The sequence below is a fragment of the Poromitra crassiceps genome, assembly GCF_964638095.1.
Source record: "Poromitra crassiceps genome assembly, chromosome: 23".
Classification (NCBI taxonomy): Eukaryota; Metazoa; Chordata; class Actinopteri; order Beryciformes; family Melamphaidae; genus Poromitra; species Poromitra crassiceps.
Genome location: NC_139639.1, coordinates 24,120,770 through 24,138,792, shown reverse-complemented (window position 1 = coordinate 24,138,792; position 18,023 = coordinate 24,120,770). Strand labels below are relative to the sequence as shown.

The 18,023-nt window shown below is 41.4% G+C and overlaps 1 protein-coding gene across 2 annotated transcripts; it reads left to right on the top strand.

Moving 5' to 3' along the window:
• The first annotated feature begins 314 nt into the window (after nucleotides 1-314).
• On the top strand, nucleotides 315-13,295 carry cdca8 (cell division cycle associated 8). 2 transcript variants are annotated; one of them, XM_083659787.1, is made up of 11 exons: nucleotides 315-405; nucleotides 725-822; nucleotides 1,108-1,236; nucleotides 1,685-1,731; nucleotides 1,982-2,048; nucleotides 4,756-4,826; nucleotides 5,526-5,617; nucleotides 7,268-7,354; nucleotides 10,706-10,850; nucleotides 11,923-12,009; nucleotides 12,150-13,295. In XM_083659787.1, exons 2-11 carry the CDS (start codon nucleotides 732-734, stop codon nucleotides 12,180-12,182), a joined length of 849 nt encoding a protein of 282 aa, XP_083515913.1. In that variant the 5' UTR covers nucleotides 315-405; nucleotides 725-731; the 3' UTR covers nucleotides 12,183-13,295. The 2 variants fall into 2 exon arrangements, with proteins under 2 accessions (XP_083515913.1, XP_083515912.1); XM_083659786.1 differs by having other exon boundaries at nucleotides 7,253-7,354.
• The last annotated feature ends 4,728 nt before the right edge of the window (nucleotides 13,296-18,023 follow it).

The following is an 18,023-nucleotide window of genomic DNA, read 5'->3' as shown; positions in this document are numbered from 1 at the left end:
TTCAGTCTCCCTAGCTATCTGTCAACTTTTTCACTCTCCATGAGTTTAAATCCCTGAATTATAATCAAATGTTTAATATAACTATATTTCATACAATATAAACTAAACAGTGTTATAATTGGAAGTGTTTAGTTTAATTCAATTCAATGTATTGTTGTCCACAATGTGGAAATTTGTCTTTGGCCTCACTTTATCATTGTTGCTGCAAACCACACACTTTTTTTCCTATCAAATTTCCGGTCTCCTGATGTAAACATTGACGTTCTGCGACGTGATAAATCGAGATACATTTTGTGTGACGTGACGTTGGCACCGTGGCTCCTCCCTGCGCGGAGATTTTGAAATCCTGCTTTGTCGGAGGGCGCCGAGCTCTCGTGTTTCCGAGTTAGCGAAGGACATTTTCAGGTAAACCAATCTATACAAAATGTGAAAAATGTCTACACGGTGTGTTGCTTTTTAACTGTTGTTTGGATGAGTGAAATCGACAACAAAACAAATCAGTCACCTAGCCAAACAAACGTTATAACGCTAGTCATCGTAACGGTCGTTAGCACTCGTAGCATTAACGTTAGCTTGCTAGCCCAGGTTATCAGTCGCATTTTTGCCTATTTCGCTTAACGTTATATCGCAGAAAGCAATCACAGTTTAATTAAATAAGTAATACACGTCATAATATTGTTTTGTGTCACCAAATTGATTTCACTTTATCTATCCATCCATTCAGACGAAACATGGCTCCGAGGAAAAGGACAACCAAGCAACGTAAAAACAACCCCAGGATGGTCAAGCTGGAAGCCATGCTAGAGGATTTCGACAGCGAGCGTAACTAACTAGCCTGACTTTAACCTGTATTGGAATTGTGGTCAATGGGTGGATTTATCTCAGTCTAAAGTATAAGCAACATAGCTAACGCTATTTAACGTTAGATTACACACATGCTACTTTGGTTTGGTTTGTACTGGGAAGCAGCCTCTGGCCACTGGCAGTGAACACAAACTTCCTGTCTTGCATAGTTTCCTGCCCCCTACGGGTACATTCAACATAGAACTGGTGTTTCAGTGTCATCAATACAAATCTACTACTACTAACACTTGTTTTTTTCCATAGTGAAGACTAGATTTGGTCAAGTGAAGGAGAACCTATACCATCTGCTGAAAAGTGCTGACACCATCTACAACATGGCCATCATTAAACTCCCCAAGGCTGTCAGGACCATGAACTGGTTGGAATATAGCAGTAAGTTGACATATAACCCCATATTAGTCTTATGAGCTGATGATGTGACTCAGTATAATGGAACAGTTCCATTTTAATTCTACTGCTACGTCCTTGGCAATACACAATCTAGGAGGCAGGCTTAAATGAGTAGAATCCAGTTACAGGAGAGAGAAATATTCTGATTTAAATGGTTCCTTTAATGGCCACCTGATAACATCCTACTTACTTGGAATCTAATTTGTTGTTGATGGAAAAATATATATATATGTGAAAATCGGTCAACTCTGCATTAAACTAATTAATGATGTTTATTGATAATGCTGCAGGTTCCCAATTCAAAATGGTCTTCTGTTGGGATTTAGGAAGTACTGTGTAGGTTTTTGTAAATTTAGGAGGAGGAGCATTTGGGTTGTGTCTGTTAGGCAACAGCTTAAGTGTAAAGTGTCTACCCTTCCTCTCTCTTTAGGGTCAGAGAAACTCAAGTCACCTGAAGTGGACATTGACAACTCAAAGGTGAGTTGATAATCTGTCTCATTATAACTAATATCATGTGCCATGGATCACACCTACGCCACTGGGTTCAGATTCTCTGTGGCTCGTGCGAGCACAGTCTGTGTTGTGTTAAACGTTCAGTCGCTTCCATAACATTTTGATAGTTTTAGATATACTTATAATCAAACACTCATCTCTTCCTTGTCAGAAAATCACTCACTTGCTGTGATGTCATTTTGCGTGTCTGTCTGTCTTGTCTGTTTGTTAACAGAGAGGAGAGGAACTTGTGAAGGTTGACAATGTCCTGGCGGAGGACCATACTAAATCGGTCAAGAAAGGTATGTTAGCACTAGCTTTTTTGTTTCCCTTCCAAGTTTTCTTAAATTAACAACTTACACATTTATCAATAAAGTTGCAGGTAGGAACCTTGCTTTTCCTGTTTTTAAAAAGTATGCAAATTAAACAAAATTCAGAAAGTAGGAAACATGTTGTTCGGTCCCGATACATCTATGTCATAAAGGTTAGCATGTTTAATCTTTAAGGAGCATGTGGCTTCTGTTGCTCGGTCATGCTGATTTGCCCTGGACAACGTCAGAAAACTCACAGCCTACCTGGCTGTCTGAGCATGCAGCACTACTCCAGTACAGGCACTTCTATATGACGCCTTGACGACTGTAACTCCTTAATGGTAGGACTCCCGCTTCCCGGCATGTACGCTCAGACCTGGTCTTCAACCACTCCAAAAGAGCGCATGTCACTCCACTGTTCCTATCCCTCCACTGGCTCCCAGACGCTGCCCGCATCAAGTTTTAAGTCCTTGATGCTGGCCTACAAACCAGCAACCAAAATGGCTCCTACCTACCTGAACTCCTTCATTCAGGTCTACGCTCTGGTGCTGCCACCATAACACCACACTTCTTGACCCATGTGGTAAAGCTTTGATTATTTGTAACCGTTCATTTTTAGTCATTTCAAGTAAATGTGCTGTGTTACTTGAGAGATCAGCACCAAGTTGGCTATCAGGGTTGAGAATTGAAACGCCTATTCAGGAAAAACAAGTTTGGTGATATATGGTCATTTGAGAGTGAAACCGCAGTACTGCACACAAAGTAGACTACAGAGCTGAGTGCGGAGTGTGCGCGCGATCTGCGGAGGTCTGCCTCGCTCGACTATATGGAGCCCTTGTCTCTAGTAGGGGTGGGAATCGCGGAGTTAAGGTCCTTACACACCGAGCACGTTTTTTTCATGCGATTAATTCGCACGTCAATAATATTTTCCGAACCTATATCAGTCAATGCAACCGTGCATACCAACGGCGAAGTTTCGCCCAGCGTTATTGCGGTGTTTATTTTTTCGAACCATGGTCGATTTTTCAGAAATTCGCTTCCGACGTGTACACATCTGTGGCTGTGATTGACAGGTGGGTCAAAACTCGCATCGCAATTTTGTGCCGTATATTCGCATCGCTCTTGATGTGTAAGGACCTTAACTCACGATACGATATGGTCACGATACAGCGATTCTGCGATAATCGATATATTGGAAGAAATTTAACCTACGATACATCATGATATCTGTGTAACGGAAGAGAACAAAAATACCCCTAAAAGACAAGAAGCAGGTATTATGTATTTATTAGCAGAATTGACATGAACTCACTCAGAGTTCACTCACTCACTCATACCATTTTCGATACCACGGAGGAAAAGTTACACATTAAGAGTATTTTTTTTTTTTATTAAAACAAGAGAACAATGGCATATATTCACAATATATTTTTAAGTAGTTAGTGGGGGGTGTGGATGTTCCAGCTTTCATGTTTCATGTAGGCTACAATTCCCTCCAAAGCCTCCCTCAAGCTGAGCTGCTGCCCCCAGTATGCTCAGAGTGTAGCCCAAGACAGCCCAAACAGCAGCTCTGCATGTCCAGGATTCAGTTATAAATCGCAACTTCGACAATTCTGCACCAAATAACTTAAATCGATAAGAACTGACGACTGGATTGTTCCCCACACGCTTCGTCTCTTGTCTTCAATACTCTTTGTCTGCTACATCCGGGTACCTCTACAGGCAATGCGTTTAACGTTAAATTTAGCTGCAATCTACAAGCAGGGTCCATGTATCAACAGATTTCAAAGCCAATATGTTAGTGGAAAGAGCGTCACTCCGACTGGTTAACAAGTGAAACATTTGGTCACTCACTGGCGTTTTGAGCCCGGTGTTGGTGAAGTGGTTACAGCAGCAGTAGTGGGATTAGCTAATGTAGCTAACAGCTGCAGTGCTGTGTCTGTGTGTGTGGAGGAGGCAGAGGGAGCGCTGCTGGTATCGATAAACTTGATACTGTAGAAAATGAGTATTGTATCCGTTTAAAAATGTTTAGTAGCCTATCGAGTAAGCACCTATTAAGTATGAATATGTTTGACAACCCTAGGACTCTGTTTATCAAAATGGCTGTGGGGGAATCAGTTTAAAAATCCTGCATATTTTAATTAATAACATATCGATACTTGGTGCCAGTGTATCGTTAACGTATCGCAAGTGGAAATATCGCGATACCGTGAGTATCGATATTTTGTCCCACCCCTAGTCTCTAGCCAGACTCTTCTCTTCTGTGGCTCCTTGGTCGGGGAGTCACTCTCAATCTTAAAAAAAGGCCAAATCCACAGTTCTTTAGTGAACACCTTCTCACTTGATGGACTGTAAAAAAAGAATCTTGATCTGCCTCTAAGACTATGCACTCAATGCATTGGCTCTATACACTGCCTTGTAGCACCTATGTCCTGTTGAACCAAACTGTAAATCTATGACTAGTAGTTTTATGAATACGTAATTCATATAATGTCAGCCTATGCAGTACAGGCTTGTTTACAGTAATATTGCCCAGTCACTCACTCACTATCGCATACATGACAATTGTTTTAATATCCAGCCAAGAAATCTGCAAAAGGTACAGAACTTTAAATGGCAAACGTTTAGGCAGAAGATGGAAGTGGGATTAAAAGAAGGGATGTAATCTAATCCTGTTGATTTTGTCTCCATTTCACAGCATCAAAGAAAAAGCCTGCAAGTTCAGAAGATGATAACAGCCAGAACGAGAACCCAGTGACAGTGAAGAAGGTATTGCAGCTTTCAATTAACACACCATTACAGAAGCAAAACATAGTTCAAGAACCCCACTTGCCTAACATTAGTTGGGTTTCGATCCAAATGTCTCGCAAATTTTAAACCATATTTTCAGAAAATCGGCAAAAGAAAATGCGAAATGATGCACCTTTCCATCCACCACTGTTATGCGCATATTAGGAGTTGTTAATGAGGGCGCAACCAGTTGTGCGGTCTGCCTCTACTGATTAACGGTGTACTCGATATGTGCCGTCTCTCAGGCAGCGACCAAGATTTATGAAAAACATCTATTAATTTTAAAGTTTATTGGTTATAAAATACACCACAAAATGGATTACCAGGCATAACCTATTCATAAGCCGGTTAGCTTTTGCCAGTAAGCAAGGCAACATACTTCTTGTTTTTGAATGGAGTTTGGTTAAGAAGATTCACTTAATCTATTTCCTGCACTTGGTTGCATTTACCTTTTATCAATACACTAATTTTTCCACTCCAAGCATAAAAACTTTTATGCTATATTTGTTATTAGTCAATACCCCCCCCATTTTCCACCATTTCCAAACAGGTGTTTTTTATGCGCAAATTGAAAATTTGCATAAAAACAGGTGGATGGAAACCCACCCATTTGCAGGTAGTTGATGTCCTCTTGCTGTAATTTTGCAGCTGTATAACTGCTGTAACTTCTTCATTCAGGGGAAAACTTCAAAGAAGCCACCATCCACAGCAAAAAGAGCTAAGGCAGCGGCTCTGTCAGTCAGCAAGCAGAACACCTCTGTCGGAAGAACGTAAGTCATTTACTGTATATCTTTAACATGTACAGGTTGGAGGCAATTTTGGGCGTTAACCTATTAATTTTTATTAGTGGGTTGGGTTGTTGTTTTGTTCTATTTTTGATGTCCCATCTTTGTAGATGCAATGCTCCCAATGATAAGAAGATAGACGAATTGCCGATACTATTGTAATTTATTTAATTCATTTATTTCCTCTTAATCACATTTCTAGCAAGGAAGCTGGATGTGAACCAGCTGACTGATCTGATTGGCCCTTGTTTTCATTTGCATCTATATCTGTGTGAATGCCTTGTACCTACAGCTACAGTACAGACTTGGACCTACGGTACAGACTTGGACCCTACAGTACAGACTTGGACCCTACGGGACAGACGTGGACCCTACGGGACAGACTTGGACCCTACAGTACAGACTTGGACCCTACGGGACAGACTAGGACCTACGGTACAGACTAGGACCTACGGTACAGACTTGCACTTGTACCTACATGTACAGATTTGGACCTACGGTACAGACTTGTACCTACGGTACAGACTTGCACTTGTACCTACACGTACAGACTTGGACCTACGGTACAGACCTGTACCTACGGTACAGACTAGGACCTACGGTACAGACTTGCACTTGTACCTACACGTACAGACTTGGACCTACGGTACAGACTTGTACCTACGGTACAGACTAGGACCTACGGTACAGACTTGCACTTGTACCTACACGTACAGACTTGGACCTACGGTACAGACTTGTACCTACTGTACAGACTTGCACTTGTACCTACACGTACAGACTTGGACCTACGGTACAGACTTGTACCTACGGTACAGACTAGGACCTACGGTACAGACTTGCACTTGTACCTACACGTACAGACTTGGACCTACGGTACAGACTTGTACCTACGGTACAGGCTTGTACCTATGGTACAGACTTGTACTTGTACCTACATGTACAGGCTTGTACCTACGGTCCAGACTTGTACCTACGGTACAGACTTGCACTTGTACCTACACGTACAGACTTGGACCTACGGTACAGACTTGTACCTACGGTACAGACTTGCACTTGTACCTACACGTACAGACTTGGACCTACGGTACAGACTTGTACCTACGGTACAGACTTGCACTTGTACCTACACGTACAGACTTGGACCTACGGTACAGACTTGTACCTACGGTACAGACTTGCACTTGTACCTACACGTACAGACTTGGACCTACGGTACAGACTTGTACCTACGGTACAGACTAGGACCTACGGTACAGACTTGCACTTGTACCTACACGTACAGACTTGTACCTACGGTACAGACTAGGACCTACGGTACAGACTTGCACTTGTACCTACAGTAAAGACTTGTACCTATGGTACAGACTTGGGCCTACATTACAGACTTGGACCTACAGTACAGACTTGCACTTGTACCTACAGTACAGATTTTTTTTAGGGTTAGGGTTAGGTTTTTTGTTAGGGTTAGTCTGTAGGTACAGACTTGTACCTACAGTACAGACTTGGACCTACGCTACAGACTTGGACCTACAGTACAGACTTTGACCTACAGTACAGACTTGCACTTGTGCCTACAGTACAGACTTTCTATGCTAACACTCCTCTGTCTGGATTCAGACCCAGATCCAACAGGAAGCCTTTGTTCACGCCTGCCACATCACGTCTGGACTCATGTTTGATCGGTCCCACTCCCCTCGTCACCCCAAGATTCGACCCAAGGTAAACCTGATAGTAACAGCTGCGCTCGGCCAGATTTCCATGTAGAAATACTAGGTGTACTACTAGTCTTCTGCAATAGAGATGAGTGTCCCATTCCCACTAACTGAGATGGAGCATATTCACCCTGTTTGCCAAAATGAAATTCTGATGGTGTTGGTATGGGCACTTTCCAGAAAAGTGATCCATGCATGCACAGGGGGTGAGTAGTGACAAGAGTGAAATACAAACTGTCTACTCTCCTAACAAGCAGCAAGCAGTGCTCCGTCCAGAGACAGCTGGACTCCCCAGTGTTGGATCTTTTCCTCTCTTGTGTCTTTGGTATAGACAAGTTTCCCCGCGCTGGCCTAGGGTGGCGCCATAGCAGCCTTATATGTCCCCGGCTTCCGGTTAAGTCCACATTGTGTCCACAGCAGCGAGCACATCAGAAGGCAGCAGCCGAAATATCCAAACTTTTTTACAACGATCGCTAACATCAGCTACACTAACATTAGCAGACGTTATTAACAATGGGTTATTCTGGAACACATTGTGCAGTGCATGGCTGTCACAATACACAGAAACGCCTGAACGAGTGGTGGGATCGACAGTGTTTTGAGCATCAGCCCGCTACCAAACGGCTTTGTCCCTGCACTCGACTGTATTCCTTCTACCGAATCAATTTATTTCTCTATAGTGTATTCTTTATAGCCTCTATAGTCGATCATATTTATTCCAGTGTTGTCATTAAGAGGCCGATTTCGCAGCAAGAATATTTAATTGGTCGGCACGTCGTTCTCTGTAAGAATGCTTTCGTTATTGAAACAGACAAGATGCATGCATGCTCCAATAGCCTATCTATCTACATTTGCAGACACTCATGAACCCATATCTTCTGGACATTGCCTTGATGAAAAAACAATGTAGCATTAGCTAAAAGTAATAAGTGCGACAGTGTCAGTTGCAGACTGGCCAACAACTTGAATCTCCAGCAATAGGCTACGCACCTTAATCTCTCCCACTCCACACCTGGCACCTGCGTCAGCTCTCCTGCACTCGTTCTCGCCTCCCATGTGGCTTTATTTGTGGTAAGCATTTTGATTCATCTCCTCGTCATACGAGCGTTGGGCAACAAGCGCGAGCCATTGATTGATTGATTGATTAATTCGCCTGACGTAGGTAAAAAGGCTTTTTACCTCCGCTACGTCGCGTCTCTTTCGCTTTCGACGGCGGCAGGCACGCTTCTGTTTCTTTCCTGCCGTCTTGCTGGCCTCGGCTGAAGTAGGCTACTTGTTGCATGATCTCGATTAAAAAAAGGACTGGCCTAGCAAGGGATGTCTGTTTGTAGATGAGCACACAACCTACTTTTTTGCTGTGGAGATTGGTACGCTTCGGAGCTTTTGAGATTGTTCATCGCGTTGCCGTCCACTGCCATTGATTCCTCAAAATACCTCAAAATCCTGCCTGTAGTTATGTTCGGCCATTTACACATGCATATTATCTTTCCATGTGTCCACTGTCAACGGGTGTGGGATAGACACTCTTTCGTTAGACAGGAGACTCGGAGAATGATGCCAAGTTTGCATTTTTTCGGCGGTCGCTATGGCTACTACGCTAGTATGTTACGCTTCTCTGTATTCACAAACACCGGAAGAGACAGACATATCGCGGCCGAGTCCGGAAGCAAACCGGAAGTGCCCAGAAAACTTGTCTATATGACGTAGGTTTTCAAAGTGGGAGGCGGGCCTCCCCAGGGGGGCTCCAGAGAGTTTCAGGGGAGGCTCAGTGAATGGAAGTGAAAAAATATTACATTAGTTATCAAAAGGACATCACATAGATAGCATAGCCTCAATGTGTGTGATTTGGTGAAAGAGATTCAGAGTTCACAGAGGCAGTAGTTTGGGGGAATTTGACAGTTTTCCCCACTTTCCCAGAGTCAGAAACAAATAAATGCCTTCAGATAGACCATTTTATACATTTGCTGTAGTCTGAACTGAGGTATGTCAACATAACAAATTGACTCTGGAACTGTGCATTCCAATTGACGGTAACTGTGCAATTCTTCTGTATATCCACCTTATTTTGAATGCCCCGCTGTAAAACGATTCTGGGTGCAAGGTCCGGTCTAGAACGTTGCAGCTGGTTGTTAACGTTACTTGTTGGCAGAGGGTCTGCGGCGCTCGTACTCAGCGCATTTTCTCGTCAAACTCCGACACTGGAAAAAAAAGTTGCTTGTCACAAAAAATAACACTCGTTTGACGACTTAAATGTAATAATATTATCTATCACTTCCACTAACCTGTTGCTCTTTGAACAAGTCGGGATATTTATGGGCCAAGCTGGACATGATTTGCTCCCTTCGCCTGCAGCTTTGAAACATTGTTTACAGACGGGCTATGTTGTGTCCGTGTCGGCAACGTAACAGTGGGAGGTGGCTGGGAGGATTACACCGGAAGAAGCACCCATATTTCACGTAAGCCTTAAGGCATCATGGCAGCTAGAAATAAGGTGGATTCAATCAAGGTTAATGAAAATAATTTACCATTTAGTGATGAATACGGAAAACATGAATAGGCTACCAGTACTTCATAATGGTAACTTGCTTCTGGAACCTGCCTGGTACCTCTTAGCCCTCACAAGTGCATCAATTTTAGGTGTCAAATCCTGCGCTTGAAAAATTGTATTGGAGGATTTCTCCATGCAATTTTCACACTTTGCAAAGTCATCCTGCAAGCTGGATTAGACCCTTTGGCGAGTCGCTTCTGGCCCCCGGGCCCGCCGCGGGCCATTTGACACCCCTGGTCTAAGACAAACCAGACCATTTTACTTATGAAGAAAAATAAAATGAGATGACCTAAATTAGCTTTTATTTTGAAATGCTTGCGTGTCATGAGTTTACTTCTTCCACAATAAGTGCACAGGACATTTTCTATAATTTAATCTAGTGGTTAGAGGTTACGGCATGGCAAAAAAGGCCCCTGACAACAAATGTGGGTTTCTCATGTGGCCCCCCACGAAAAATAATTGCCCACGCCACCCCCGGTAGTACAGCAAGTTGGCCGTTAATGTGATCGCAATTCTTTGAAACCTCTAAAGCCACAGATCTATTGTTGAATCTTTTAAGTTGGTCTTTAAAACAATGGCTCCTTTGCTTTCATGGCACAGTTGGAATTGGCATGTTTATCTGTGTAAATGTGACTGCACTGGAAACATTTTCTCCTCACTCATTTGAAATGATGTAATGGGTCTTATTTACTTTTCGATGTTCTTGGGGAGATTTAGGTTGTGTGTTCCTTCTTTACATGGGGGACATTGTGCATTTGTGCAGTGAGGTGGATATAACGCTGCTCACCATTCTCTGCTTCTTTTCCTCAGGCTTCCCAAGACCCCTAATTTGAGAGTCCCCCGCAACCAAGAGAAAATATACAGCATGTCTATCAACGGCTCGCCCATAAACGCCTTGACCTTGACCATGATCAACGAGGACATGCTCATCCAAGTCCCTGTCGGCAACGGAGAGGTGAGATGACTGTTCTGGATCCTTTTAGATACTAATTTCACTCAGTTTTATGTTAAGCAAGCAGGTCAGTAAAGGACAGATTCTTATTTACGCTGACAGATTATCGAGAAACAGGGTTCAGACAAGGTCCTTAAATTGCTTGCATTTTTTTGGGGGGGGGGGGGGGGTAGATTAAGTACTATAATACCTTGAAAATAGCCCTTTTTTAACAAAGGGCTTAAAAAGACCTTGAATTTCAAATGAACCAAATAACGCTGTCTTGCATTTTTGACCAAAGTTTTGTTCATCAAGCTTCGAACAGCCAAACACACCACACCGTAGTGCGCTGTCCACAGACCCTCCTCTCACTAGTAGTAGCAAAGAAATTGGGATCTTTAAGGACAGGGGTTTGGGATTAGAATATATCATTTTTTGCATGCAATTCTGAATCTTCATTGCAAAATGTGATGATACTCTGTTAAACAGTTGCTAGAAAGAGTGGGAATGTCTACGACGATATGGAGCAGCTGGTGGTGTGGGGGTTGACTTTAATTTCTCAGGATTATAATGTAATACGGTACAGCTGCTATCATTCTCTGAAATTGAGGATCGCACACTAGTGTTATTTCTGTGTGCAGTTACAGTATGGGCAGGCCAGTGTTCATGCTTGAATGTGACCGCTATGTATTCCAGGTGGACTATAAGCCTATTGACTAATGAAAAGAAACTTTTAGAATAGGCTGGTTAATCTGCTGCAGTGGCAGCAAGGTCCAAAATTAGCACCAACCACCAGCCAAATGCTGGTCAAATATGAAAATGGCTGGTAGATTTGCTTCACTCACCGGCCCAAAATTACAACGGTAATCAATTTGAGTGTCTGGTAAAAGTTGAACATTCACTAGCTAGCCATTTGGCTGGTGGAGAAAAAAGTAAATTTTGGACCCTGAGTGGTCGCAGGTAGATTTGCAGGTAGATGAGATCAGTGGTTCTCAACCTTTTTGAGCCACGATCCCCAGGTTGAGAACCACTGGATTAGATGATAATTTCACAATCTTAGTCTTAACTCAATTTGTGTTATTTTGTGTTGATCCAGTTCATCCAGCTGCTGTCCAGTGAGATGGACACGGCTGATCTGTCAGCACTGGATGAGAACTCCCTGAGGAGCCTTCGGCTGCTGCAGGTATTTTGATCAATACTGTATATCAACATTTGACTAGCGTCAACACAGAGGACACATATTTGATTTGTGACATCAATGTGTCGTGGGTGAAAAAATACAGTTTTGCCTTTATTCTCATATTTGGTTTTTCTCCTTGACAGAATCGCCTCACAACCATATGTGGATCGAAGTGAAGAATTTTTATCTTTATTTTCATTTCCTGTTTATACTTCTTTTTTAAACACACCTGTTGGTCTGTTCATTTTTTGTTTTGTTTTTATCTTTATCTTAGCATTTCTGACTGGGCCTTTATTTTTAGATGCATTTTCTGTGGTAAAAGTATGTATTCTATGAGAATACATAGAATACATGTGTGGTCACACACCTATACTGGTTAACCCTTTATTGAATTATTGAACGCATTTCCACCTTGAATGTATTTGTCATTTCTGCCTCACGCAGCACAACGCTGATGAAGGCTTTAAGCTGAAACGCGTTCATTGTTCTGTCTGTACCAGATGACCATTAAACGAGGACATTCTAGTGTGCTGGCCTACTTCCTTCTTTATTTTACATTGTCAGCACAAAGGGGGCGTCGTCTGTGAAGATGGCAAGATGCTCACCACATTTGCTTTATGTGTATATGTATCTATCTATAGATTTCTTTTTTTTGTAGATGTTCGAAATAATTTTTTCATTCATTGATTCAAATAATTCATAGTTTGAAATTGACTTGCTGTAGGCTGACCAGCTGAGTGGGTTTTGCCACACAAGGACACATACAGTAAGATAATACATAAGTATAATACTTCCATGCAAGATCCTAATCAGAATCACTTTTGTTAGGGATATGGTTAGAAGATTACATATGGGGAATTTGTTTTTTCTTTGTTTTAAATTTGTCTTATAACAAGTGACTGATTTAAGATATACGCTCTAGCCCTTAATTCATACAGATAAATAAAGTATTCGTAATAGAAAAGGTGTTTCTGAGAAGGTCTGGTCTAATTCCCTCTTGAGAAAGGCCCAATTATACTCTGCCTTCTGTCCGTACTCTGCGTTCATTTCGTGCGTTTTCTGTCCGTCATCTGAAAGCTTACGGATACGCATGAAACGCAGCAAAACCACACACACTCATACATTTGACCCTCTACTGCCCACTGGTGAATGTATTGCTTAACATGATACCAACGTGAAAGACGCATGGAAGTATGTGGGCAGTGACGATGAAAAGTGTAATTATGCCATTACAAGTTCTTATTTTACATTTCCGTTTGTTTTTGTGTTCTTATTATGGCACTTTAAAGGCAATGGTTTCACTGATGTATGTGGTGTATTGCTACTGCTATTACGACCTGTACTGAAAATTAATTCCACCAGCCTAGCGTGTGCTAATAAAAGAAACTTGAACTTGAAACCTGTGACAACTACAAAGCAGTTCCATTAAATGAGTAATCCCATAGATTTTTGTGACAGCTGTAATTACTAGCACTTAGCAACTTCACATGTATTTTGCCTGGTAAATATCAATTAATTTGGTAAAAGGAAGTATTATCTAAGTATTTATTTATGTGGATTATTGACTGACAAAATCATTAAGGATTCCTAAATTATAAAGGAAAAGTTATGTTCTTCCTCTCCTCCAGGGGGCAGCAGTTGTCCATGCAGTTATACAGACCCGACCCTCTTTCAATCCCCTGCCTGGGAAATATGAGGCTCAGACTCATTGCATTCTCCAAAACATTGTCCTATAATTCCAGACAAAATCATCAAACCATGATTTACAACCTGGACATTTTGAACTATTCAGAGGTGGTAACATGGGATGCAGTTTGTCACACCCTTCGTGTTCCCTGCATGCTCTGAGCATCAGGGACTCCTCTTACTATGCCTGCTCTAAATCATAAACAATGTGAATAAATAGTCAGGGATGTGTCTTGTGTTATTACTCTGGGCCTTGTGGCTGTTGGACTCAAAGACGCTCCTATGGAAAACAAATTGCCACTGCTAACACTGCCGTCATCCCTCACAGCTTCACACAGTCAGCGCCATGTTATCATTCACTGAGCGTTAAGGGAGCGTCAAATTCAAATGACAGCTACAGTATATGGCTGCCACAGGTTCTTCAATGCCTGAGGGATGCCGGTAGGTTAGTGAGAGGTAGAGAGTGAGACCATGGGCCTAACCAGATCCAGACCGCGAACTGGGATACACACACAAATGAGGGATATACTATACACGCAAATGCTGCATCAGGTATCAATGGGTTAACCAAATCATGCACATTAAGACTATTCTATGTAATTGGATAACTTTTGATAGCTAATGTAAAATCACTTCCATTACTGAGCCTCCCTTGAAACTGTTTGAGGCCCACCTCCTACTTTGAAAACCTCTGAATGAGTAACAGCTGTATACTATATGCCCTAGTAAGGCTGGGCGATAATTCAGTACTATTTGTTTTCTTTCAGTGGCATCATATCGTGATATGACAATTGCCAGGTAATTAATAATATCATATATCATAATTGGATTACTAGATGTGACTTTGCTTACTTGAACCATATATGGTAGGTATCGAAACTGACCCCTGTGACTATCATGATATTGATTTCAACTGTATCGTCCAGCCCCAGTATTCACGGTTTGTTCTGCTCTCTCTCTCTTCTCCCCTCCCCCTGCTTTCTGACCTTCTCTCCCTCCATCCTCTCGCACTCTCTAATATAAGATTGTTCAATCATGTTTATTGATGGTGCTTAGCTAGATTTAGCTAGACATATTCTCTGTAAAGCCCACATGTTTGTGAATTAGGGCTATACAAATCAACTTGACTTGACACTCTTTTTTAAGACTTGTTATCACCTGTGAATTGAAGCATGTTTGCAAAAAGTCATGGGTTCGAGGGAGTTTGGAGAGTTCTGGCAATGCTTTGAGGACAATCATGTCAGAGAGGGCAAAATAAATGAAAGATTGTGTTGAAAATGAGAATTCATGGAATGTTCTGACCGAGAGCGAGAGTGGATACGGAGATGTATTTACAGTAGAGAGCAACTTTAAATATCAAAGTCATTAAAATATCATATTCTTCCTTCTTAATCTTAACTTGTGTCAACAAACAGTGACATTTAAAAAGAAATGATCAAAATAAGCGTAATACTATAATATCACTACCATGTAGAGTCTCTTGGTTTCATTTCCTTGCAGGGAATCAAGTTACTCATTCCTAAGGTTAGGAAAACTGTAATTCAATACTAGCATAATTATTCTTCCTGTGAGACATTTCACTCTTGAAGAAGAGCGGGATCGTCCAGGATGGGAATGCTCAGATCCACAAAGTATGAGCGAGTGGTGTCGTCCATTGGAATGAAGGGTGTGATTGTGATTTTAGGAATATGCCAAGACGTTATCAATAATTAGAAAAGTTCCCACTTAAAAAACGGGCCCTATAGGAAGATGGTCCTAAGTTACCAGATGTCCCACTTTGTGTGGGACTGCACAGCATTTTCATGCTTTTTCCCACGTCCCACTACCATTTGGGATGATGTCCCACATTTTGATTGGCTCAAGTTTTCAAAAGCCAAACCACTGAGAGAGTCAGAGACAAATCTTTATGAAAAAAAGGTTTCTCTTGTTCCAGCTTTCTGATGTCTCTGTCTTCAGACTATCTTGGTCAGGACAAAAGAAGACATTTGAGGACGTCATCTTGGGCTTTGTGTAAAAAAAGTATTGCCATTTACCATTTGGTGACATTTTATAGACTAAACTGATTAGTCTAAAATAATCAACAGATTAATCGATAATGAATAATAATCGTTTAGGTACAGCCCTACTCAGCATTGGTAATGTGTCCCACATTGTCCCACACAAACTCTGTCTCACTCGCCTCCTCTTTGTCCCACATTTGATTTGCTGGGATCGGGTCACCCTCATGGTCCTCTATTTTATGCACATGAAGACATTGTTAGAATTATGTTTTGTTTGAGTCGTTACATTTTGAGTTATTGCATTTTCAAAAGCCACCTTTTTTAGCAGTCCATTTTGGATTTCCTCCAGTCCACACATCACATCAAGCCAAGTTTATTTATGTACAGCCCTCCATCATCAGATACATGGCTTAGGACTTTACAGAGAACGAGCCGATCTATTAATCAACAATTCATGAAACTAAATGATACAGTACAGTATGCAAAATGTATAGCATGCAAATAAAAAATATGGAAGCAAAACAAGACACAAAATAGCATGCTGGAAAGACTCTGACCTCAGTGAAGACAAGGGAGAAAAACCTTATAAGGATATAAAATGGGAGAGATCTTGGGCCGATTCAAAGAGGGATCCCCTAGCTAGCCGGATGGCTGAGTTTGCAGCAGGGTTGGCTCTAGGATTTTGGTGGCCCTAAACAAAATTTAGCTTGTGGTCCCAAAACCAAACAAATGGATCCGGTCATTGACACATGGTTGCCACGCTGCCATGGCTCGTGATCTAGAGTGCCAGTTTTGCCATCTGGTCTATTTTCTCTGCATGCCGTGGTGCAGATTTCACATGAAAACACCATAGAAAACACTTTAGATGGTCATATCTCCATTATATCACCACTTCATAATAAAGGTTCAGAATGCCCAATCACAAATTTCAATATAATACACCTGCGGGAGAAACCTCCGTTAGTTAATAAAACCTGAGGCAAAGACTTGATTTATTTGCAAAACATCATGAACATTATTCTCATCCTAAGCCATAGTGAAAACATGAAAACAAAACCATGGAAGCTGAATTATGTGGGGCCTAATAATCAGGATCATGTGTGCAGGTGAACAGCAGGGGGCAGCACAGGCACATCGATCAGCCCAATATCAGCAGCTCAGAGAGATTCCTGCAGCTTGGGTGTTGAACCTGGAACCATGACTGGTGCTGAGTAAAGAAAACATGAATGGGTTTACTACATGAGAGTTAGTTTAGGATTGGATACAAATGGACATATCCAGAATCAGTTGGTTTATAAAGACTTGTAGGCTATTTGTTTTTTCTGTAGAAGCCAAAAAAGAAGAAATGATTCATTGTCAACAGCTTGCATGCTGGAAGCCTATCATGCTATGAGATCAGATGTAATCATATTTATGCAATAATCAAAAGTGGCATTACATCCCCTTTAATTCAATTATTAAATACACCACTAAAACATTAAATCATAAACTGTCATGGAAGGCTATGGAAAATATTTCTCAACTGAAATTGCCAATAGCAGATATTTTGTTTCGATATTCAATACATTTCACAATTTTCATGCAAAGAAATTACAAGTATTCTGTTTCCCCCAGAATGTACATACATACATACATACATACATACATACATACATACATACATACATACATACATACATACATACATACATACATGCATGCATACATACATACATGCATACATACATACATATACATACATACATTCTTGAACAATTAAATGGATAAATGTGCAAGCAAAATAAAATGTCATTGCAGGTTTTATGTAGCTGTGGCTTGAGAGAAAAACCTCCATGAAATTCACAATGCGACATCGACTGGCGGATGGATATCTGATATCTACAGTATATATAAAATTGAGTATGTGGGCTCTGTTTGTTTCAAGTTCTGTGTTCAACCACAGCTATGCCGTTTTATGAAAAAACGTGTGAAATTCTTGTGCTGTGAACTCCGTTTACAACATAGTACAAATATATGCCCTGTTATATTTGTACTATGTTGTAAACGGAGTTCACAGCACAATAATTTCACACGTGATACTTGTACTACGGAGTGACAATAAAAAATCTTGAATCTTGAATCTTATGTGCGATAGGGTTGAAACCTTCACGGTGTGTAAAGGGCACCCGTGCGAGTAATCTGACAGAGCTGTATTTTTTAATTAGGCTAATAGCTAATGATGTGATGTCATCAGTGATGATGTCATCAGTGATGATGTCAAAAGTTATGTCATAAGGGCGCACACACGCGCGCGCGCACACACACACACAAGGAGGCATTGTGACAAGACTC

Excerpts from the sequence above, each read along its gene's own strand:
- cdca8 (XM_083659786.1), top strand. The coding sequence starts at position 732 with ATGGCTCCGAGGAAAAGGACAACCAAGCAACGTAAAAACAACCCCAGG. Across the intron at positions 823-1,107 it reads AGAGGATTTCGACAGCGAGC|TGAAGACTAGATTTGGTCAA; the intron begins GTAACTAACTAG and ends TTTTTTCCATAG. Across the intron at positions 1,237-1,684 it reads GAACTGGTTGGAATATAGCA|GGTCAGAGAAACTCAAGTCA; the intron begins GTAAGTTGACAT and ends CTCTCTCTTTAG.